This window comes from Bombus vancouverensis, chromosome 14, assembly GCF_051014615.1.
Source record: "Bombus vancouverensis nearcticus chromosome 14, iyBomVanc1_principal, whole genome shotgun sequence".
NCBI classification, from domain to species: Eukaryota; Metazoa; Arthropoda; class Insecta; order Hymenoptera; family Apidae; genus Bombus; species Bombus vancouverensis.
The window spans coordinates 6769628-6793075 of record NC_134924.1 but is presented as its reverse complement, the minus strand read 5'-3'; the positions used below and the strand labels follow the sequence as shown (position 1 = coordinate 6793075).

The following is a 23448-nucleotide window of genomic DNA, read 5'->3' as shown; positions in this document are numbered from 1 at the left end:
GAAAAATTTGATTAGAAATTAAGACATCCCTTCAAAAAACTTATGATTAAAAAAATATTATTTTGTAGATAAAGTTACTAAAGAATTTTAATTAAAAGTTAGTTTGCATAGGGTTCTTTACTGCCACAATCCAGAACTGATTTAATTCTCCCCTTTCGATCGGACGTTTCAACGACGAATAGAATACTTGGGTTGAGAAATAGCGCGAAAGATATTTCGTTGATTATTTACACCTTTTGTATGACAAACAAATTTATTAGATACTTTAATATTACAATCGAAAAATATTTAGAAAATATTTTCAGATGTAAATAATATATAAAGTTTTCTATATATTCATATATAAGAATGATAAATAGTACTGTATACATGATTTTCTTAACATTTCTCATATTTAACATTTAAAGGTTTTAGAAGTATTTTGATCTGTATCCTTCTGCTTAACAGTAGCTTTGTTAAAGTAAGCAAGGAATTAAACGATTATCTTATATCTTGCTGATAGCACGAAAAATATACTATCTTTATGGACACATCGATTTTTTATTTATTGACTTATTCAGTAACATCCGATTAGAGATCCTGAACACGTTGTTCGTATTATGTTGGTGTCTGGAAAATTTACTGAAACAACGAGGGATTAAGGCGGTTACATAATTTGAGATACCGATTCTAGAGTGAACAAAATTTATAATTTCTGTTCAAATACTTACTGTATCTGTTATATTTATAGTAGCATCGTAGCATGGTTTCCATGCAAAACAGCAGTGAAATAAAATAGATAAAATAATCATTACTATCAACAATGCCCATAAAAACCAAAATATACACAAACGAATATTCATACACATTGGATCGATTCGGTGGTATCTAAAATTATCGCTTGCTGATCCTAAAAAATAGTCTTTTTATACGCCTTTTAATAATATTTTTTGTAATTCTATAAATTTTAACTGTAATTTAACACTGATAAATATCTTTTACATATTTTTTCAAATTCGCACGAGTTATCGACCGAATCTAGATTCGATATCTTAATTTATAAACTTCCGGTCTCGAAATGCATGTTGCATATAGCATACGGATGCGCGAGCACATGCCTTATGATTGGTCCAATTTAAATTTCAGATTTCGTACGAACATTGTTCGTTGTCATTTTACAATTAGTTGCGTGAATATTTTCCATTTCGTGAATAGTGATGCCAAACCTGTGTCTTGTAATCTTTCGTTAGATCCATCGATTTGTATAGCCTCGTACGTCCATGCACCGCAGGGAAGGTGAGTAGTATCTGCTGATTCCATTGTTATAAATTCCTTCTGATCCGCTTGGTACTCTTCACTATGCCAAAAACCAACTAACGGATTTTTCGCATCATTACTTTTTCCGCTGCACGTTCGTTTGCTTCCCGATATGATAGGAATATTTATGTTTACACAAGTGGGGCACGATTTAGGCTGACCGTTAACGATCGATGTTATAAAACAACGATTCTGTGACATTCTGTTCCCGATAAATATAGACACAACGAGATAACAATTGAATGGTGAAATTTCTTTTGTCGCCCCTATTATTGTTTGCCTTTCGTTCTTATCTTACGGGAGATACGTTAGACTTGATTCAACATATTTGCGTCCGTTCGAAGTCCTGTCGCCCTGATTAACAGGGAACCGGTACATATTGATAAACTGAGTCACAGATATATATATCTAAATATATCCAACTAATTATAAACGCACTGTTTGTGGTCACGAATTTAATAAACGATATATTTTCTCTGTTTACAAGGCAACGAATTGTTTGACAATTTCTTATATTTCTTATATGTATTTTGCCTTACTTCACACTCGTTTCTTCACACACATTTACGTATTGTAAACAATGATGATATTAAACTCATGCCGTTGCTATAATTATACCAGCAAGAGTATGGTTCTACTCATGATTTTAGTACAGATACAACTGGCTTCTAAATGAGACATTCACTCGGGACCATTGCTTAGCTTATTATGAGTCATTCAACACATTCGTTGCTTCATGAATGTATTTGAACAGTGGGAGTATTTGTGTTGTCATTAATATAAATTATAGCAGCACTTCATAACCATAATGTTAACATCTGAGGACAATGCCTCTCTTGACAAAAATAGACTTCCTATTTATAGGATATACTTATATACTAATTCATGTAAAGCAGGGTGAATTGAACATACATTTGCTGTTACTTTAGACAAAACCTCTTATTAATATAGGAACGCTTAATTACTAATTATAATCGCTTTATATAAGTTCATAACTAAAATTTTTATTCTACAAAATTGGGATTATTGAAACGTTAAAATATTCAATAACACTACTGCGATGCTTATACTTGTTATTAACCATGTTGCTGAGGAGGAAATAACGGCAGAATTTTTCTTTGTTGTAGATTCAGGAGTCGAAGGAGTTGTACTAGTTCCTCCGGGTTCTTCAGCTTTCAGGACAAATGCTGCATTTGCCGTGAGTATAACATTTTGTGTCGAAATATTTGACCTAAAAAGTGGAATTAAATATTCCGAGTTATCCTCGCGCATTCGACAGTTAATCCGTTTTGATATAAGACATACGCTTACGTAATGTTAACTGCATTACTGGATGCGATAACAATTTGTACCGGATCTTTTAAGTTCGGATACACCGACGTTAGATTAACTGTTTCTTGTCGTAGACCCAAGTTAATAACAATGATATATGTAGGATTGTTTGCTAAAGATCTAATAAAAAATAATATTAGATACTTATTGAATATGTAATGTAATGTATTAAATATAATATATATATAAAAGTAAATAAATAAATAAATAAATACATATATATATATATATTTATTTATTTTTGATATTCTATAATTTTTATAATTTTGAATATTACATATATGTATGTCATTGTGTTACAAACCTTTTAAAGATAAATACGTGGTCATTGTTTAAGGTTGCGAATTCATAATCTCCATGAGTGAATACTTTATCTTTTCTAAGAGTAGCAAGTGATTTATATGTCTTCAAATTGCTCTGTGAACTTTTTAGTTGTGCTTTGACGTTTCTTTCTGTATAATCTGGATGAACAGGAAGATATGTAATTTTATTAGATGAAAATCCTGCTGATGTACTAGAGTTCCATTGCATTGGTGTTCTTGCAGGATCTCTGGAATAATTTCCAAATATTTCCTTTGACCTTGAACAACCCATAGGGTCGATTGTTTCATTCCATGACATCTTCCTGTCTAACATTCCAATCTCTTCTCCATAGTAAGTATATGCTTGACCAGGTAACAGTAGACTAAGCATATGAAGTCCATCGACACGATTCAATCCAATTCTTGAGGCTGCTCTTGAAGTATCATGATTGGAAAGCTAGAATTGGAAGAACAGACGTATCTACTTAAATCTTAGGCAAACAATGGGAGATGATCGTAGCAAAATATGTGCTCTTACCACCCAATTTGTGTTTGCTTTGTTTGGAAGTTTTTTAAACCAGTCTTCCAGAACATTTTTAATATGTTCAGCAGTGCTTGTATTCTGAACAGAAGTAATAAACCGGAAATTAAAGGGTGTTATTCCATTGTGCGTAGCATTACCATAAAGCGATATCAACACTTCATCAGAGTCATAAGACTCTGCAATTAATAATCTGTGAATTAACAATTGCAATATTTTAATATAAATACTATGGAATAAGTTAAAGTCAAATTTGTGATATCTCTATACATACTTTGAAGGAGCTTTGTTCTTTTTTACCCAATTATCAATATATGAACGAAACTTGTATACAAGATCTGTGCTCTCTGGCAGACCAGATGTGTAGATTCCATTCCCTGCAACAGGCTCGTCTTTTAAATCCTTATCTTCATAAAGATACGATACTGCGCCAATTCGAAAACCATCAACTTTTCTCTTCAGCCAAAAGTTGAACACATCCTGAAATATGTAAATAAGTTTTTAAGCATACATTAACTTCTTATTGAATTACAAAATACAATATTATCATAATATTAATACTTTACCAATAATTCTTGTATCACATCTTTATTTCTCAAATTGAGGTCAGGTTGAGATTTGTGAAATTTATGGTAATACCATTGCTGCCTTGTATCGTGCCATGTCCATGCTGATCCCTCTTTGTCACTGTAGGTGCTTATCTAAATTAAATGAGAGCATTAGCAGGCATTTGTCAAAATTGTTTCAAGGATGAATAATTATTTACCCAGTTATTAGGTGGTATCTTGTTGCCATTTTGATCTTTGGAACCGTTTGCCCAAATGTAGTAATCATTGTATTGCTTATTATTTTGACTCGACAGCAGAAACCATTTATGTTGATCGCTTGAATGATTTGGTACTATGTCTAAAATGACCTTCAGGTCTGCAATAATTTATGTCACTCAAAAAATTGATACATATTCAATGAAAAAAATGTCACTAACTACTGACGCATACCACGTTTATGTGCTTGTTCTACGAACTCGTCAAAGAGCTGGAGATTACCAAACAATGGATTTATCGTGGTATAATCAGAAATATCGTATCCAGAATCTTTCAGTGGTGATGAGTAGATAGGGTTCAGCCAAATTGTGTCGATTCCAAGCTCTTGTAAATAATCCAGCCGGTTGGTTATACCTATGTAACATTTGATATTTATTTCATTAACTATGAATTAAAAATGTGAATTAAAAGTTAGAGATATGATATTAAAGTTAAATATTACTAACATATCGTGTTCAAAATTTAGACAAATATTTTCACCACGTGTTTTTTATTTACGTATATTCCGTAGAAAGATGTCGTCAAAGTCACCTCATCGTGTTTACCATAAATTCAGCGAGACCAATCAATTGAAAAATTATTTCCATCGAGCGATAAATTGATTCTGCGTTATCAATGGCACACGGGAAGTCTGAAGTAACTTCGGTTGGTACCTTGACCAACAAGCGATAAACGAGCTCAGCCGTAACACAACTCCGAACGCGAAGCTAATTCTTCACTCGTTTAGCATTTACGATACGCTGCCAATAGCTTTAAAAATAGATTTACGAGGCTATGAAATTTCACGACCATTGTACAGGCCTTATGTTACATTTATCTAAATTTTCATTTTTACATGCGCAACTCGTTTTGTATATCTCAAGTCAAACGATACGAACATTCGTATAGAAGCTGCCCCGTTTATAATTTAAAACGCAAAATTTTCAAACGCAATATCCCACTATGGATAACAGTTATTTTCACTACGAACTTCGATAACGATACTAAGAAAATAATTATCCTTTTTTTTCGTTACATGCACCCACTATCGAACACGACACTTTTCGCTTTATCGAATTTACGATTTATTTCCTATTTATGATATCCACGACGTCTAGAAACTACATATTTATGCACGTTCATATTTTTACCAACAAAACTAAATATTACAACGAGTATTCTACTTCCCATAATGTTTTATACACACTTTCCCGCGTTCCGTGCATCTCCCATACGCATAAATACTCGGAATGTTGAAACCACAACGATCAAACACACCTGTAGATTCTAATTTCCGGTTCATAACGTACCCTTCAAGTCACCCTCGCCATCTCCATCGCTATCCTGAAATCCTCTCGGCCAGATTTGATAGACCAAAGCGGTTTCCCACCATTGTTTGTCCACCAACTGGGAACTTGTCGATCCTACGGCCAGGAGCCCGAAAACCAACAGTAGAATTCCACGGGATTGATGCATTTCGTCGATCGATGTACAAAACTCGACTCTCGATACGCGATTTCGTCCTGTTATATATATTTTTGGCAGAAACCAGGTTATCGCTTTATCTGCCGTTATCACGATGATTCCGGTGTCCTTATCGCGCTTATTCCTTCCTCCATATATACTGAAAACGCGTCATTGTTTACGTTAAGAATAGAGAATAGAGATGTTCCTTTAATTCCTGTCGTTGTTCGTGGCGGATCACCGATCGCGATAGTAGTTTTTGTTTGAGCAAAGAAAGAGGAAAATCTAGTACCGATTATATCGAGAAAAGGGGTGTAATTGTAAATTGTGTCGGCCATAACAAGATTAGGATATTTGGCGTGTCTAGACAAGATATGATATTTAATACAAAGCCGATGTATTTCTCCCTGCTTTTTTATTGGGTCATCTCGCAAGCAAAGAGTAAGAGTTACGCATTAAAATTGAAAAAGTGGGAACGTCACTTATTTAAGATAGCAGCGATCGTTTAGTAAAAGTAGGGCGACACGTTCGTCTCAAAAAGTTTCGCTTTAACAGGGGAAACCGTATCGAAACTAGCTGATCATACTTTTGTTTATTATTTCTCCCGCACTCGTGATTGTAAACGTTTTTCACGGTATTTGTGATTATCATTCCTGATCAGACATTTTAATCAAAGGAACTTACAGCGAGCCGAAACTGCATCGTTTTCACCCTAGCAAATTCACACAACGAAATATATTTTCTGCAACAATTTTATCCGCCTCAGGTATTTTCCTAAACGTCGCAACTTTCGTATTTTACGCGGAAACTTCCTATGCGAAGATCAGTTTCCAACATAATGGCGGTGTGGAACCTGATCGACCGATGACACTCTACGGGATGTTGGGTTTTTCGCCAAGTAAAATATCTTTCGATATTCCAGACTCTGGCGCTTGTCCTAAGCACTTCTCACGAGAGTTCAAACGATCAGATAAATACAGCATCGAATAACGGGACGAAGATCACACGGAAGACGTACGATAGGTCTATCTATTTGTTAATTTTCGGATTTTAAGGTCAGTCCGTGTTTAAAAGATATCTCGATACACGACTTACCTTGTCGAAAAGGAAACCGACTTACCTTCTAAATATTATTGCTGGATATATTAAGATGTATCAGCTCAGAAGATGCGTTGCTTTTCAATAATAAACGATCCATCGTGCGCTAGAAATGCAAATCACTCGATCGCTCACCGACAGCCTGAAATATCTCACGTTCCTCGTATTCCGCTTTTCTTTCTTCTCTGTTTGCTTTACCGCGCACCACGTCCGCTCGAAATCGTACGTTTGGCGTAACTAAATTTCATCGGTTCGCGCTTAATTAAAATTCCGCCTGCGACACGCGAATACACGACGCGGCGCTGTTTTAATTCTGTTGAAGTGGCTACCACTTCTAAGAAAACTCTACATCTGGTCTTTTCTAGTTTTCTCAAGCACTGAAGCCATCGACAGCGCGTAGACAAAAGACTGCGACGAAGTCAGGCCATAAACAGTAGACAGGCGACGTTGGCTTCAGGGTTTTCAGTTATTAGGTAACACAGCTAGCGTGCGGATCTGGACCAGCTCAAATTGTATTTTTACTTATCACACTTCTATTTAAATATATTTTCTACCTTACAATTTATACACGTGTTTTCTCTGTTTACACACCGAATAACCTCGACAAATTCGGTCGTGGTAACATAAAGAGGCGAGGCCATGGCGTTTTCGCCATACGAAAAATATACCACCTCCTTTCCCTGCTCGTATTTCAACGAGAGCCAGCTGCTCTAACGACGCGATTCTCGCCTCGCGGTAATTCATTCTCGCGGTTAACCCGTTTGGCTGCGCTCGAATGGATCTCTCGAACGTTCACCTGACCAACCCTACCTCGGAATGCCTTATTGCGTCGCGTAACTCATCGCCTAAGCCTCTTACGAACCCCAATTTCGTATCACGTAGCTATGCATGATTTATTCGTCTCGTTTTATACGCACCAGTTATTGTAAATTGGAAGATAATCGATGCCATCCGAAATACCCTCTATAATTCGGCTGAGAGCACGCTATTGGTTAAGCTACTAGGGTAGGCGAACATTTGGTTATTTATCGTGCCAACGCGAATTATTGGAACACGCTGCAACAAGCAATCGATAACGCGGCAAGTTGCATTATCCGATCCTTCTCGCGATCTTTCTATCGTATTTGAACTAATTGGAAGATCGCGATGTTCGCTATTTCTTACACGCAGCTACACAGGCTTTTGTTTCTTAACGTTGTTAATCCTGTTAACGTTGCACGTCGTAATGATGTTATCCCTCGCTTTTACGCACACTTTGTCGATTTATCAGCTATCCTTAACCCTTTGCAGTCGTATGTCGAGCGTGACTCTTCAGTTCCACGTTTCTTTGTGAAACGTACGAAAGAAAGCCAGGATTGCATCCTGGAAACTGTTTCAGGATATATCCTGCGCTTAAAAATTACAAAATACAACAATAGTAATAAAACTGGTGTTTAAGTGAATTTCTTTCTTCCTTCGGTTATTTAAATTGTCTTATCTTTTGGTTAAAGTAAATTTCAAATAAAACACTTAAAAGCGTTGAGAGCTGCTGGTAACGAAATTGAAATAAAATTCAGAGTGCAAAGGGTTGAAAGACTTGCACGCATCGAACTCGATAGGTCGTTTACATTTTCAACCAAAATTCTTCACGTTAGTTGGTAAAATAAAGCGTCAGAAAAATCGGAAAATTACCAAAAAAAAACGTACTTATCGTGCTTTTTTCCCGGAACCAGTCGTTAATCACATCGTACAACTCATCCGTCTCTAGTCATCGCGTAGCTGTTACGAATCGACCAATTGATGTTATCACAGGTAGAATAATAAATTTGTATAAATCCTAAAGTTTGTTCGTACTGTCGCAGTTACGAGTTTCCCGATATTTTACATGTATTCGGTTTTCCATTCCCAATGGTATTCGATTGCACGTTGCAGCTCGTGGACCAGCAGCGGACCAGCTTTTGGGTAATCAAGCGGCGGTGTAATTCGAGAAACGGTGGAAAGTTGTGTTCTCGACGGAGAACACAGTGACAAGACCATCCTCTGTGCCCATTCAGATCTGTCCGTCTCACGACTGTTCGTGTATAGCGTTTGTTTCCCGACGTCGGAAAGAGAGAAAACTAACTGTGTGCAATTTGCATACTGCCAGATAACCCAGTAGTCGATCGAATTCTTTTCTTTGCTTTTCACGTCTACGGCCACGGGCGGACGAATAAATTCTTGCTCGATGAAACCAGCGAAGGACGGATTAATTTTTATTCGTAAGTTCGTCCCTTCTGCTTGCAACTACTTTTTTAACTCGTGGAAATTTCTTACTTTGTCCAATATTTCCCGCGAACAGGAAGAACGTCTGGCGTTCGAATGTTTGCATGGGCTGAACGAATTACTGTGACTTTGGAATGGGAAACGCGAGGAATTTCGACAGCCAAAGAAAGTCATTCCGGTTGTTGAGTCTATTGGGTTGGCAACTAAGTGATTGCGGATTTTGTCATTAGGTGGTATTGACAAAATCCGCAATCATTTAGTTGCCAACACAATACTTCCAATATCGTTTCGATATACAGGGTGGTTGGTAACTGGTGGTACAAGCGGAAAGGGGGTGATTCTACGCGAAAAAAGAAGTCGAAAATATAGAATAAAAATTTTTCGTTTGAGGCTTTGTTTTCGAGAAAATCGACTTTGAATTTTTGCTCGGTACGCGTGCGGTATTTATAACGGATCTCACTGTAGATCGTTGTCTCGATGGAAAAATTAAAAAAAAAAAATTTTTAATCTATATTTTCGACTTCTTTTTTCGCGTAGAATCACCCCCTTTTCGCTTGTACCACCAGTTACCAACCACCCTGTATAATTCGAAATCGATTAAGTCTATAAAGAAAAGAAAAACGAGTGGGAACGTTACGATAGTTGAGAGAATCGAAATGCACCTTTCCAAGCGGATAATTCGTTTCTTCAATAATACTAATCACGCATCTATATAATTAAAAGCCAAAAAACTCGCGAAAAGTGGGAATTTGTTATCGATTCGGCTTCTCAGAGGCTCGTATTTCCTTCGAATGTTTCTCTTACCTCGGACTGTACAAACAGATATACTCCGTTAAAACGGACATAGTTTTTCGGTTTAATTTAATTTGTTAAAAAATCGAGGAAGGATTCCGAAAGACTTACGATGTTGACAAAATATTTAACCGCGACTCAGCGAGATGGAAAAGTTTGCCGAAAGATTTCGTTGTTCGCGAACGCGTATAATTCGCGAAATCAGTTTCCTTTATGCACGTGTAATACATTCGTCGCGTGTCTCGCGTCTCGAGCACGTTCTACCGGAGAAACGAAGTTTGCCAATTACCTGGATTCTGGCTTTCAGGTAACGGTGATCGAGCAGCCTGAGCAAAGCAACTAAATTATTTCGATACGGAATATCGCGTGGTTCGTCATAGCGACAGAGAATGCACGACGAACACAGCTAATCGCGAGTAATTGCGTTATTAAATTTATTTCAGGGATTAATTCGCCTTCTATCGAAGTATTTCAAGCGCGAGACATTGTTATCTGTTTTCTTGGTTTCTCGGGCTGACATCAGGCGATATCTCTCCGCCCTCTAATTAAAAAAGGCAATTGCTCGCGGTTTATTTACGTTTAGACGTAGCCGTTGCTTTCGTCGAACTCGGTCGAGTATTTACACGGTGGCGGAAAAACGCTATTCGCGAAGGAATTTCAAAATGAAACGCGTCGTTCCGAAGGACGGAAGTGAATTACGGGAAATCGAATGGTCACGGAGGCAGGCGCTTTACCTAAATTATCCTCGTTATCATTGGTGAACGCTATTAACGAACGCATTATTCCGACGAATGGGTAATGAAAACCGATCAAGTATTCGTACACATCGGCGGAACTTGTTAAGCGATGAAAATTAATTTTCATGGCGATGGCTGCTCGCGATGAAAACTCGGCACGACTTTTCGGCCGAACGAACGTTTACGGTTCGCCTTCGATCGGGAAGAACCGGGTCGCGGCTTTTTACCGGAATCGAATGCATCGAAACGCAGAGCAGAGCAAGAAAATAGATTGGTTTTTGGTTCGCTCGGCGGAATTTATTCGTCTGGATTTTCCATGTCTCGTAAAATTCACCGATGTAACGGCAAAGATAACGTCGAACCGATGTTCAAGGAATGCTGTGGAACACGCGTTAGTCGTATTAGCCGCGAATAATTCAAAAACATATCACAAACGCGTTGCACAATTTTCAGGGAATTCTTTGTAAAGAAAGAAACGAGAGCGGTGTATTCTCCGGCCGAAAATGAGATCGAACATCGCGATATCTGGCGCGGTATTCGTGCAACACAGGAAACTACTTAACGATAAAACGAGCAAGTTCTCGGTGCGCGCCTCGTTACCGCCGCGCCACGCCATCGAGTCCCCTTGTTATTTATCGCATAGACCATTTTGCGGCCATAATAGGTGAACCGTGTCAGTCTCGCGTCGACACCTCTAAAACCATCCTACATATTATATCGGCGAGGATTCAGCAGCGAGTAAGACCCATTGTTCCCGGAGACACAATAGCACCATTTCCAAGCCAATCAAGCATTTCTGCAAAACAATTAGTACTTTCGCGTTTGCACAACAGCCGGCTAATTTGTAAGCCGCGATGTACACGCCGCGATTATCGATTAATCCTTTTCACGGACGATCGTTCTCTTTCCTCCACCCTTTCCCGTTTCTTCTCTTTCTCTTTTTCCTTTTCTTCTCACATTTTTCTCCGCCACGACAGCCGGAAGTCGTTTCAACGACGGAGCAGAAAATTTTCTCTTCTCCATTTGTTCCGAAACGATGGAACATTCTTGACGGAACGGCGTTCGTTTTAAGACAGTAATAACGCCTTTTCGTCGACTTGGCCGAATTTCGCGAATGGCGAACGAGTAAAACGGATGGCGATGTAAACGACGTGGGAGGGTTAGGTGGTCGTAAGACGGAGTGATAAACGGCGACGAAAGGTCTTAAGTTTACGAACCATTACGATCCATTAAAGTTTCACGGCGATCAGACTCCGGCATGAAAATTATTAAACAGTATTAGGCCACGTCGTTCCTGGAACGGGTCACTTAGCGGTGTCCGTAAACGTTCATTAAAGTTCAAGGTGTCGGTTAATGATTCAACGAATCCATCGGTCGGTCGGTGGGTTAGCGCAGGGGTTGGCGCGCTCGGTCGATTCGTTGCGAAAGTTTCTCACGGTTTATCGAGGCTCTGGGATTATTCGTGAAAGTTGAACGACCAACTGGACTATCAGGATCTCGTGAGGTAATTAAGCTTTGGTGGGCAGGAGCGTTTGCAAGGGGACATGGTCCGAGCCTGAACCTTTCGCAATCAATTGCTGCGCCGATGTAAATAACATTTAATGTCTGTATATTTTGCACTTTCGACTCAGTTACAATTAATTGATTTCTTAGTCGATCGCGTTATGCTGTTTCGGCACGCGTGATCCGCTTGCGGTCGAGCAACGAGATCGACCATCGACTACGAGGAAGAAAGAGTCTTTCATCGCGTACACGTAGAACGAGTTCTTTCTAAAATATCTCTTTGGCTTTGTATCTTCAGTTTGTGTGACTTCACGCGAGTTTCTTAGGATTCTTCGCCTAACGATTAACCTTCCCTTCAGTCTGCTCGATTTTTCCAGAGGAATATTTCTTCGTTGCGTCGAAGGCAAGCGGCTTCCGTCGCTTTCTCTCTCTCTCTCTCTCTTCCTTTCTCTCCCTCTCTCACACTCTTCCTCTCGCTCATATTCTAACTGCTCGTTCTCGCAACGAGCTTCTTTGGCTCGATTCTTTTTAGTTTTCTTTTTCTTATCTGTTTTTTTTCCTCAGGGGTTCTCAACGAGATCGTACATCAACAATTAACACGTTGTTCGTCCCTTCGTCGTTTGCGCGTCGTTCAAGGAGGGGGAGGGCAGACAAACGAATCCTCGAACAGTTCACCACGTTCGTTCGATCGAAGCGCGTAGAGCACTTGAATGGCCGCAAGCGACGAACGACGAATCCACAGTATATAATAATGCCAATAATAATGAGCGTAAGCATAAAACGGCTTAACGTCTTACAACGATTTGTGAAGGAACCGGGGTCCGGCCCTTTCTTGCTCTCCTGTACAATAGGAATTATACATAGAAGACGGAACATAAAGCTTTATCGCTTCTCGTAGTAGAAGAACGAAGCGGCAAGATCGATACTTTCGCATAATGGGACACCGGGTACCTCCAGGCTGCCGGTTATCTTTCAGACCTATCTTAAGTCGATTCCCTCTTACAGACATAGAATTTTTTTTCGGCGCACAGATACACCGTTTTGCATCTTTATCGAGTCTTTGTTCGCCAATGATTTTATCTCGAGTTAGTCCCATTTGGGTAGACGAGCTCGACGTTAGAGAGGCGGCTACGAGTGGCCGCGATCCTCAAAGCAAACGTATCGGGACGAAGAATTAAATTGATATGACTTTACGGTAGGTCGGTTGCTTTGGAAATTCCAATATACTCGCTCGTAATAGATTCGAAGACCACACGGCAGATAGACGATAAGTTGCTTTTTTTTTTTCATCCTCTGACTTTTATGTCGTTTGGTAACCGAAAACAAGTATCTTTATACGAAATGTAATACAAATCTACCTTCGTCGATATGAGACTCGTCGATCGAACAAGCCAATTTGATAAAAGTTTTTCAATAAAATCCCGGTGTTTAATGGCGAAAACAATTGCGACGTGGAATTGGCTAACGACGTGTTTAATCTCGAGATTGCTCTTCCGTAAAACGTTTATCGTGTTTTTCATCCGTGACCTTCGTTTATATCTTGTTCTGCGAATTCGTTGGCCGAAAGGGTCAAAATAAGTTGGGCGTAGTAACGACGAGCGCGACGCTTTGTTCATTACCGTACATCGCGTTATCTCGTTGTACGTGTGGGTTAATTGCTCGAGCCTCCTTGGGGAGGTATCGGCGGCAATACGATTACGCGATAAGTCTCGACCTTCCCGCCAGGCGTGGCTGCCTCCTCTAGGTTGGTTAAACAGTTTCTCGATTCAAGCGATATACAATCGTGCGAACGCTTTTACGAGCGCAACGTAAACGTAATCGCATTTCGTTGTATGGCGCAAAGGTTGCGGATAACGTAAGTTCTTTGCGTGACGTATCGAAACGCGGCGAACGCACAGTTACTTGGAATTAGATGGAACGAAGGAACGAAAAGGACAGCGGATGGGATTAGGAAGAGGGAAGGGAACGAAGGAAACGAAATGATACGAAAGGGAAATAAATAAAAGGGCAAGAAGGAACAGGAGTAGCAATCGTTCGTATAGATTCAACAACGATTCGAAGCAACATCGTGGCAGATCGATCGCCTTCGATCAGAGGAACGAGAGGATAGAAAGAAAAAAACGGGATAAAAAGGGCGACAAAGATGGATAGAGTGGAAAGAACAGCGGAGAATCCGTGTGAAATGTCTCAGGGCACGGAGAATGTTTCCTCGTTTCTGCAGTGTTCGCTATGTTTAACCGTAAACTCTTTTTTTCTTCTTTTTCATATTTTTTGTCTTCTTTTCCTCTTTTACGTTACATTCAACTTCTCGATTTTATTACTTTTTTTTTTTCTTTTTAAATCTTCGCTATGGGCTTAAATTCTAGTCGGAATTCTTACGCGCTAACGGGACGTGTGCCGTCCACCGTGGATCTTACGATTAGCAATCGATCGAACAGCGAGAATTATTCGAGGCCTCTGAACGACCTGCGAGGAAACGGTCAACGAAACGACGAACTTGAATATCGCCGATGCGAGCAAACGGACGAACCGTTCGCTCCAACTAAAAATCATATGCTTTACAAGTGCTCTATACTCTACTAACCGGTGCTCGTAAATATATTTCGACGATGGTCGAAGAGAGGAACTAAAAAGTCGAAGAAACAACCGGCGACGATAGTCGTACGGTTGTCGAACGAACGATCTCCTTCGATCTCGCATCGATGACACTCGTAAATCTCATAAAATCAGCAATCTTCATCTTCTATTTACAACATGGCTAATTATAAGGTATCGATACTCTACACTCGTCCTAATCATCGGACAGATGTCCCTGATGCCAAGGAAGAAGAAGGTTTTACTTGTTTTTATTATTTGTTTAATTCTCCCGATCGTAGTAACGCACCTATCGTTAAGTTGTTAGGCAATAACGCAACAATACATATATACATGGTTTATAATTTCTACTGGCGAGCAGTATTTTGTGTTGTATTACGCTTATACGGTAGAAAACTCAGATTCAATGTGCATCCACCTCTCCATTTCGTTCCGCACGCTTTTCTTCCTCCATTAGCGCGAGTGCCGCTCTCCGAGAATATCACCCCTCGTTCTCCACCTCCACTCTTTTCCGCTATCTACTTTACAAAGTTTTCATATCTTACGGTACAACTTTAGTTCTCGAAATGTTTCTAAGGAACACGGCCCGACCGCCCTCTTATAACTCTTTTCTTATTTATATCGGCATCGCGAACGAAGAAGCGAGTCCTCTCTCTATCGGGTCGCCGTTGTTTTTTCGCTCGTCGAATCTCATTCTTTTTTTTTTTGTTCTTTGCTTTCCTTTTCGTTTAGCGCGAGGACGCCGGGCCGTTGGATAACGCGCGACATCCTCGATTCGTTCATCGAGGACGATACTATCGCGCGACGCGAGTCCAAATGGTCCTACATATACTTTTATATTTGATTAATAACGCATCGTTTTATGTTTCTTTGGTGTCTCTACGAGAGTCGTGCAAGCGGTGAGTAAAGACGTCGATTTAAAGACAAACGTTGATCGATAGATCAAAGAGCAGAGATCTCGTGTATATACGTAGATATATAGATAGGAATACATTTCTTTTTTTTTTTTTTGTTTTAGTTATAACCTATAGCGTGTATAGTACTTTAGAGAATGAGAGATAAAAGTGTACAAGTATAATAGTTTTTCGTGGGAGTAAAATCGAATAGAAATCTCGATACGTTTAGTGGGTATAGTAAGTTTAGTACGTTTAGCTTTATTTGTAGAAGAGACATGGCCAGCCCCGATACACCGATATATCTCGCCAAGGAGAAACGTTTCGATTAAAAGAAAATACGAGCGATTCGACGAACGAAAGTTACGTTTTTATTTCTCACGCCAGTTCGCCGGCTCGTTTCGCGAGTCTCCGATTTGCGCGTGAATCGTCGCAACGATAAACGATAGTCGTTCGATTTACTCGCACTGTCGTCAAATTGCTGCACGTTTCGCGCACAGACGACGACTCGCCGAATGTTCGGTTTCGAATTGTTTGGTCCGAATGGAAGGTTCTCTCTGTAGAACGTTGGTCGTTTCGCGTATGCAGTTGACTAATCAACGGACGAAAGTCGAAACTAGCATATACCGAAGAAACTATAGAGACAATATCGCGTTCGATAGACGATTCTTCTGTTCGAGTTTGCAATTACATGCTGGTCCAGACTGTGCGTATAACCGTGAAGTTTGATTCTTTGGATTAATTGATCGATGCAGATACCTTGTTTCAGTGATAATTTGCACAACAACCGAATCATAACCAGAAACCAACTGGCTACCACTGGTCCGCGCGATTTTTTTTTTTTATTTTTAATCGAACTTAGTTTACCCACGTTTACGCTAACTATAAAATCGACTAGCAACGTTTTAGCTAATTTTTCGTTTGAAAATCACAGCAATTGAAGATGTTAGAAGTGAAAATAGATAATCAGTGGCAGCTATCGATGTTAAATCAGCCTACTAACGTAGCCACATGATTCTACGTGATTGTCATAAAGAAACAACGAAATTGTCCTTAAAGATACGCAACTCTGGATAATATACGCGTATATATATATATATATATATATATATATATACATAGATACGTAGAATTGATAGCGACGAGAAAAACGGAATCATCGGGACCGTTTTCGATACGACTGAAAGTGATAAGTGAAGAAATGGAAATTGGTCTGAAGAATTCGATTTGATATATTCGGATAAAACGACGAAAATTCGTTCCGCGAGTCTTTTCAAGTCTTATATATATCTCAAGAATCTGCATCTAGCGGTTTTGGTTCCTTTGTTTTCGATAATAACTAAATCCTACCGATCGATACTTCGTACGTAATCTAGAAATGCCAATTTCTAAACTAAAACCCTGCTAATTTCTATCCAACTAATCGTCGCGATCGTTCAACACCTTCGTATAGAAAATACAAAACGTATAAACACGTTGGCTCGGCGCCTAACAAAGTATCTTTTATTACATAAGTATTCGATTTAATCAACCTACGCGAGAACACTGTTCGCTCGATGCGTTTCTAGTTGTTCTAATTCGTTTAAGTCGAGCCACCGATGGCCGATCGCCTCGAGGAGGCTGCTTTTGTTTCGTATTCTTTTTCTCCGCAGATACGCGGTTTCGTATAACCAGTACAAAGTACCTGGTACAAAGTAAAAGAGGGAAAATGGGAAAGAAATCGGCGTCAAAGGAGACGTCGGTTCCGACGAGCATCGAATCACGCGAATTCGAGCTATCAATTTTGCTCGACCCGCAATGTCTCTCGTCCCATGCGACGTATTTGCAATCAATGTTACTCGCTCGAAGGTATCTGAAAACCTTTGCAATATCAGCGGCAAATTTTAGCGAGTTTCCCTCGACTCTATGGAATTCCACAGAGGGTTTTCGTTATCGATTCGCGACGTCGACGGGAGCTGGGGCTGGCCATGCGAAAACGACGTTCTTAAATTCCAACAAATAGAGAATGTCCATCAAAGAGCAAAGCACATTTTCCGCTCGCTGTCGTTCGATTCTAAGTATCTACTTAAACAGCAAACATCGGTAGGCATGATTAAATGGAAAATCCTCGAGTGCCGTGAGCGAGCATTATAATTTCCATTACTTTCGGTTTACGAGGTTTTGCCCGGCGGTCTGCTTGCATTTTGTTTGCCGGGCTATTCGTTTCCGTTCGAGCGGAATGGCCTGGATCGTTTATTTTATCGCGAGTTCAATTAAGAAATTAGTTGGCCGAGTTTCCAATTTGTTGCAGCGCGATACAATTCGGTGAAAGAAACGCTGGAATTTTGGCCAGGCGATAGGAGCACGGCACTCGGCAACGTTTCCCTTTAATCAGCGTTCGTCCTAATTCTAACGAGTGAAAAATACTTATCCGCGAGCTGTCGTTCGACAACGACACGAATTTCAAAATATTCCATCGAGTGAAAAAAAGGTAGAAACTGATCGGTCGGTCCAGTGATCACGCGTCAACCGCGTGATGCAACGAAATCTCGTTTGTTCGCAAGGTTGGGGACGCTTCGCGACGATGCTCCTCATAGAAGGGAAAGAGGGGGAAAAAGAAGGGAAGAAATGTAAAACGAGGATGAAGATAGTGCCGCTTCAAAAACGACGCTCGGCGAATAAAACGAGCGAATTCAAAGGACCGTTGGTGGCATAAACACGCGGCCATTGAATTCGTTTTGTTGCAAGTCCGCTTAACAGGATTGAAAGGATCTTGCACGAGAGACTGGATGAAGAGTAATTGGAATAAATGCACGAAGAAGAGAGATCGTCCGTTTCCATAAATTCTCGCCGATAACGCTGCTGGACGTGTCGATCGTCGAGGTACGCGTAGCACTTTTGATTGCGTCTGATCAATCGCTTCAATTTTCTCCGTGTGCGACTCGGTGCAACTGGCTGCAACGTCTATAAAACGCCCTATCGATCTTCCCATGTACTTGCACCACGAAATTCTGTATCCTGTGAATTTCAAGCGAGCTTCCGGCTCGTGTGAATTTCAATCGCCAGTGATGAATCGCGTCCGATCGCGAGAAAAACGGCGCGACGCGACGCGCAGGAGACGTCGTTCCTCGAAGGGAGCGAAGAAGGTTTAGAGTTACGATAGAACGATTCCGTTTGTAATGGTACATACGAGCGAAAAGTTAAGCATCGAACGTTACACGTTAGTAAAATGGCTATGTTAGCGAGCAACGGGCAGCCGTTTAGACGGCCGAGTTGCTCTTCGAAAGCAAATTGAAAGGTGAATCAGGTACTTAGTAGCAGAACGTATTTTCACGCGCATACCGTTTCGAGACGATGAAACGCACGATCGCGACGAAGCACCTCGTTCAGAACAGAAATCGACGAGTTTTCTTCTTCTTTTCTCTCTCTCTCTCTCTCTCTTTCTTTCTTGTTGGTTCACAGCGACGTTTCCCTTGCGATCGAAAGGCTTCGATAATTTTCTCTTGTATCGATGACGATCGTTCGTCCAGCAGTCGAACCTCGAGAACCTGGTAACTCTTCGGATCCCATTTACGGTTTATCACTTCAACGCTTTGCTATTGAGTGTCGTCTACATACGTCCTACTGTATGTGTATACTTATACATGTATATGTGTATATATATATATATATGTATATCTGTATATGTATGTATATATATTAAATCTCTTTGAACGGTTCTCTTATTAAAATATCTATATCGTATGTATACATACACTATATACTTCTTTTCTCCTTTATACACACATATGTATATCTGTGATCTTTTTGGCTGACATGGCGACCGTGTGTGGTCGCTTATACGATGCTTTCGCAGATTTTGCTTCTTCTGTTTTAAAAATTTCCTTCGCCCTACTAACATCAATTTCCCTCCCACCCCAACCCACTCCCGGAGCGAAATGGAGTGAAATAAAACGCGAGGCCCTCGGCTGGATTGTGTAAACGGTTATGCGGCGTACACTGGAAGGTAGTACTCCGCGTAATTGGCTAAGGTTCACGAGGGATCGCGTGTTTTTTAACTCCGCTAGCGTCGTTTGCAGGCAAATCGAAGGGAAGAAACTCGACGGAGACCCCAACTTTCACATCGTGTTCCTTTGATTGATTTATTTTTTGCTCTCCCTCTCGCGGACCATCAGGGATCACCGAAATCGATTTACAGATGCTCAAAAGCAAATCTACGCGCGTGGCATTCGATCGATCGACAACTGTGCACGGAATGTCGTACTATGTCAAGATCGTTCGTCGATCGTTTCCCAACTGCCACCGAGTAGCTACGTACGAAGTTCAGATTTCCGGGTAATTTTCTACGAAGAATTTTTTAAGAAACGAACCGTGAAAGATTTCCTAGACCTAGAGCCGAAGCGTACAAAAGATCCTCTTAATTTGAAAACAAGCACTCCGATTAAAGATCAAATACACGTTGGTAGACTCGTTTCACAACGAAAGCTTGCGAGAGAAGGCTATTTCTTCGCAAGAGCTACTTCTTGCTCCTTCACGCGATAAGTTGGGAAGTGTAATTGGCTCGGATAACATCTCGAGCCTCGTCAAAGAAACTAATTCATCGTAGCCTTCGCTACCAGGATAATGGAAACATCGAAGAAGAATGATAGCTTGGATTTTCTTATGTGCGTTTGGTATTCGTTCGTCGAGCACCAACCATGTGTCTGCGACACTTCGTATAAACTGTACTGCTAGAGTAAATGCTGTTCCAGCGGTAACAGTGTGCGTGTATTTTCCTTTGAATTTCCTTTCGACGTCGAGTTATTTGAAGCAGCCCTCCGACGACCACCAAGTGACTCAGAAGCTATCTTCAAACGACCTTCGAGTGATCTCACGGTGAAATTCTTTCTTCGCAGGAGAAGCATCGAAGAAACGCGATGAAGATTTCAAAATCGAACGTTCTATCAAGCGTACCGTACAAGATTATATAACATGATTTTTAGAATTAACGACCTCCAAGTCCCAGACTCTGTTTCTGCGGTAGATTCGGTTTGCTTCCATCTTCGACTCGACGCAAAAGGAAACGCGGTAGCACGGTGCGGATTGACGGAGTGTTCTCGCCGGAATTCCGGGTCGTCGGAGTTCCGCTTGACCATCCGGTGAATCTTTCCACGACTCTTCCGCGTCTTTTTACTCTGGCGCGCGCGTTCAAGCCGCAGCCGCGTTTTCTCTTGCGTTTTTCTGCCTGCAAACGACTTGCAATTCGCACGAATTGATTCGCTCCCCGTGAAAATCCGGTTCTCCTACGTTCTGCGTCTACCGAGAGATTCTTCCCAGGTACACTGCCCCTATTGGCCATTTCATCGTGTCCTCGGACGAAAAGGGAAGCACGCCTATCCCTTGTACATCGTTTTGGAAATCGTTTAAAGGCTCTTTCGCAATCCGCTCGTAAATAACGAACATGATCACAATTATTTCTTTACGACTGGCCTCTTTTATCATTTTCCTGTTAATTACGCGCGATTCTAGGGAGATAAGGCTCGTTCGACGATCTGAGCGTGAATCATTCATCAGCTATGTCTGCAAACTTTAACGACCTTGATAATTTTTGTCGTTCCTCGGAGATTAACAGACGGCAGAATTATCTGCTATATTTAATCCACGACGGAAGGGCGAGAGTCAAGGACACGTCGATGAGAATCCGTATCGCGAGACTGATTCGTATCGCGGACGTGTTCTCCTCGATTGCCTCGGTGTACGGTGAAAATAATACAGTAAATACTTTAGTCAGTTACAACCTTTGCAGTGTTAGTTAAATCTCTACGTAACTATAGGTTTTTAGACGAGTGGCCGTTAAGGACACGTTCAACTACAATAGATTCAGCCACGTGTCGGCCGGTCAATGTTTCGCTAAAATTAATCGAACAATTGTTCTCACTGAGAACGTTTAATAAGTCACTGTGATTTTTCGAGTATCCGACGGATATCCGATATCAATGTCGAACCTCGAGCACACGGTCTCAGAAACTCACTATTGCTCGTGTCGATGCGGCTGTTTTTAACGCGTGCTCGCTTTTCTTCTTCGTATGCTTCTATTTTTTTTTCTTTTTTCTTTTCCTTTTACATCGTACGTGCTCTACGTCGTTCTACTAATGTCCGTTCAATTGTTTTAAGATTACTCGACGCGTCAGGTGTTGAAGCGACCGTCGATCAAAGGCAGTGAACACCAATGAAAATTTCGACATTCGAACGAAGGCCGCCGTACACCGTGCGCGCGTCTTTCATTATGTTTGTCGCACTACCTAATTTAATTCTTAATAAATAGCAAACATGTTTCATCGTGGTAACGATCTAAGCAATCGTTGCGGCGAGCTGGCTTATTATCGAGATCGCGCTTCTATTACTTTCTATCTCTCCTTTTATTTTCCGTTCGAGAGTCACGGCTCGATTTATTGCGAATAGGCAAAACCACGGTCGAAACGAAATACTCCATCAGCGTATTGGCTAAATCGATAAGTACGATCGATATAACGCGATTAAACAGGATGTTCGTTTAAAAGGAATCTTGCCAGCGTCCGAGGGATTCTAATGTCGAACGTTTGTCTTCCTATTCGAAGAATCTTACCCCTTCGCGAGGGAGTCGGTGAATAATTTGCGCTTCCACTGTACATTGCCTTGCTCTCGCCGCGGCTATATATCTTCAACTTATTTATCTACGTGTAGTATTCCTGTGTGAGGTCGCGATTCGGACTTTTCTCATGCAAATCGATTCCGATCTACGACTTCCTTCGATATAACGGAACTCTACGGCCGCCCGGAAAACTTATCGCGACCGCGGGATCGCGAAAGATCGATGAGCGTTCCGAAAGGAGCGTCGTATGATAATATACGTTTATATAAAATTAGCGACATCGTTCTCTGGCGAAAGAGGAATGGCAATACAATCCGCTACTAAAATACCATAGAAACCTGTGTTCCATCAAGGACTAAATAAATACGCTATTTATACGTACGTGTGTCTGTGTATATAATATATGTATATAATATATCCTTCTCTGATTTTTGTTATCTTGCATTCTATTTGATAAGAGCCGTGAACGTACGAGCCACGGCCGGAGACTAGAACGCGTTCCTTTCGTACGTCTTATTACGTTAAATTATGTTTAAGGCAAACTCACTTTACTTCCTCGCACACGTAAGCTTCTCCTTTGTCCATCTCGTACATCCTCCCTTCTCCTCTTCTACTCACTTTTCTCTTCTACTTCTTCCCTTTCCTGCGATTAACTGCTTTCGTTTCTTTCCCAATTATTCGCTCCTTCTCACACATACTCGCGCTCTCCCTTTCTCACGCTCATTCTCTCAGGTACCTACGCACATGCACGCATTCGATAACGCCACGCGATCACGTTCGTTGTTGTTCATCCCGTGTGTGGGAGGGTGAAAGCTACCAGTGATTTTCCGGCGCACAGTTCAGACAGTTCGTTCGCCAGCGAAATCGCACCCTTTCGATTCCACTTCCCTTTTGTCCTGAAAGTAGCAACGATAAATCAGTTAGATAAAGAATTCCTCTCTTGGGCACCCGTCAACTCCTCGCATTCTCTTTCCTTTCTGCAACGTAAAATTCGTTTGCTTCTGATCTCGCGTGCACGAAGCCGAATTCCATTCGTCGCTGTTTAGTAGACCGACGCGGCTCTGACGCTATATTTAAGCTCTTAGACTGAGACCGTGCCAAGTATAGTAAGAATGATAGAATTTCCGAGCTACGGCAGGACTAGAAATCTACCTGAACTGATTCGCAGTGGCAGTGCTAGCAGTTTGCCAATTTCTTCTACTATATCACTATTTTTCGCTCATATCGTAGGACTTCGCGTTTCGATAGGAAGATTCGATCGA

At 40.8% G+C, this 23448-nt stretch overlaps 3 protein-coding genes and 1 long non-coding RNA gene across 5 annotated transcripts in view; 1 reads left to right on the top strand and 3 right to left on the bottom strand.

Annotated features, from left to right (window-relative positions):
• Window positions 1–97: 97 nt before the first annotated feature.
• On the bottom strand, window positions 98–1649 carry LOC117154320 (uncharacterized). 2 transcript variants are annotated; one of them, XM_033329235.2, is made up of 3 exons: window positions 1206–1649; window positions 711–889; window positions 101–621 (listed from the first exon to the last, which is right to left on the bottom strand). In XM_033329235.2, exons 1-3 carry the CDS (start codon window positions 1495–1497, stop codon window positions 619–621), a joined length of 474 nt encoding a protein of 157 aa, XP_033185126.1. In that variant the 5' UTR covers window positions 1498–1649; the 3' UTR covers window positions 101–618. The 2 variants fall into 2 exon arrangements, with proteins under 2 accessions (XP_033185119.1, XP_033185126.1); XM_033329228.2 differs by having other exon boundaries at window positions 98–889.
• An 87-nt stretch (window positions 1650–1736) lies between these two features.
• Window positions 1737–7217, bottom strand: LOC117154311 (maltase A3). Its single transcript, XM_033329217.2, has 10 exons — window positions 6859–7217; window positions 5585–5898; window positions 4470–4649; window positions 4238–4395; window positions 4038–4172; window positions 3746–3951; window positions 3469–3664; window positions 2933–3387; window positions 2608–2748; window positions 1737–2527 (listed from the first exon to the last, which is right to left on the bottom strand). The coding sequence occupies exons 2-10, from the start codon at window positions 5748–5750 to the stop codon at window positions 2320–2322; spliced, it is 1845 nt and encodes a 614-aa protein (XP_033185108.1). The 5' UTR covers window positions 5751–5898; window positions 6859–7217; the 3' UTR covers window positions 1737–2319.
• On the top strand, window positions 6270–7278 carry LOC143303608 (uncharacterized). The gene is made up of 3 exons (XR_013060099.1): window positions 6270–6504; window positions 6661–6793; window positions 7202–7278. It is a non-coding gene; the product is annotated as an uncharacterized LOC143303608 (long non-coding RNA).
• Window positions 7279–12194: 4916 nt separating this feature from the next.
• Calx (sodium/calcium exchanger 3) overlaps window positions 12195–23448 on the bottom strand; it is a 121029-nt gene continuing 109775 nt past the window's right edge. The window contains exon 9 of the mRNA XM_033336069.2: window positions 12195–23082. The gene's annotated coding sequence lies outside the window, so the exon portion shown is untranslated. The remainder of the gene's footprint in view (window positions 23083–23448) is intronic.

Coding starts and splice junctions, on each gene's coding strand:
- LOC117154320 (XM_033329228.2), bottom strand. CDS start 1,497: ATGTCACAGAATCGTTGTTTTATAACATCGATCGTTAACGGTCAGCCT. Junction 890..1,205: donor CGAAAGATTACAAGACACAG/GTTTGGCATCAC, acceptor ACTATTTTTTAG/GATCAGCAAGCGATAATTTT.
- LOC117154311 (XM_033329217.2), bottom strand. CDS start 5,750: ATGCATCAATCCCGTGGAATTCTACTGTTGGTTTTCGGGCTCCTGGCC. Junction 3,952..4,037: donor ATGTGATACAAGAATTATTG/GTAAAGTATTAA, acceptor TACATATTTCAG/GATGTGTTCAACTTTTGGCT. Junction 2,528..2,607: donor AGTAATGCAGTTAACATTAC/GTAAGCGTATGT, acceptor TCCACTTTTTAG/GTCAAATATTTCGACACAAA.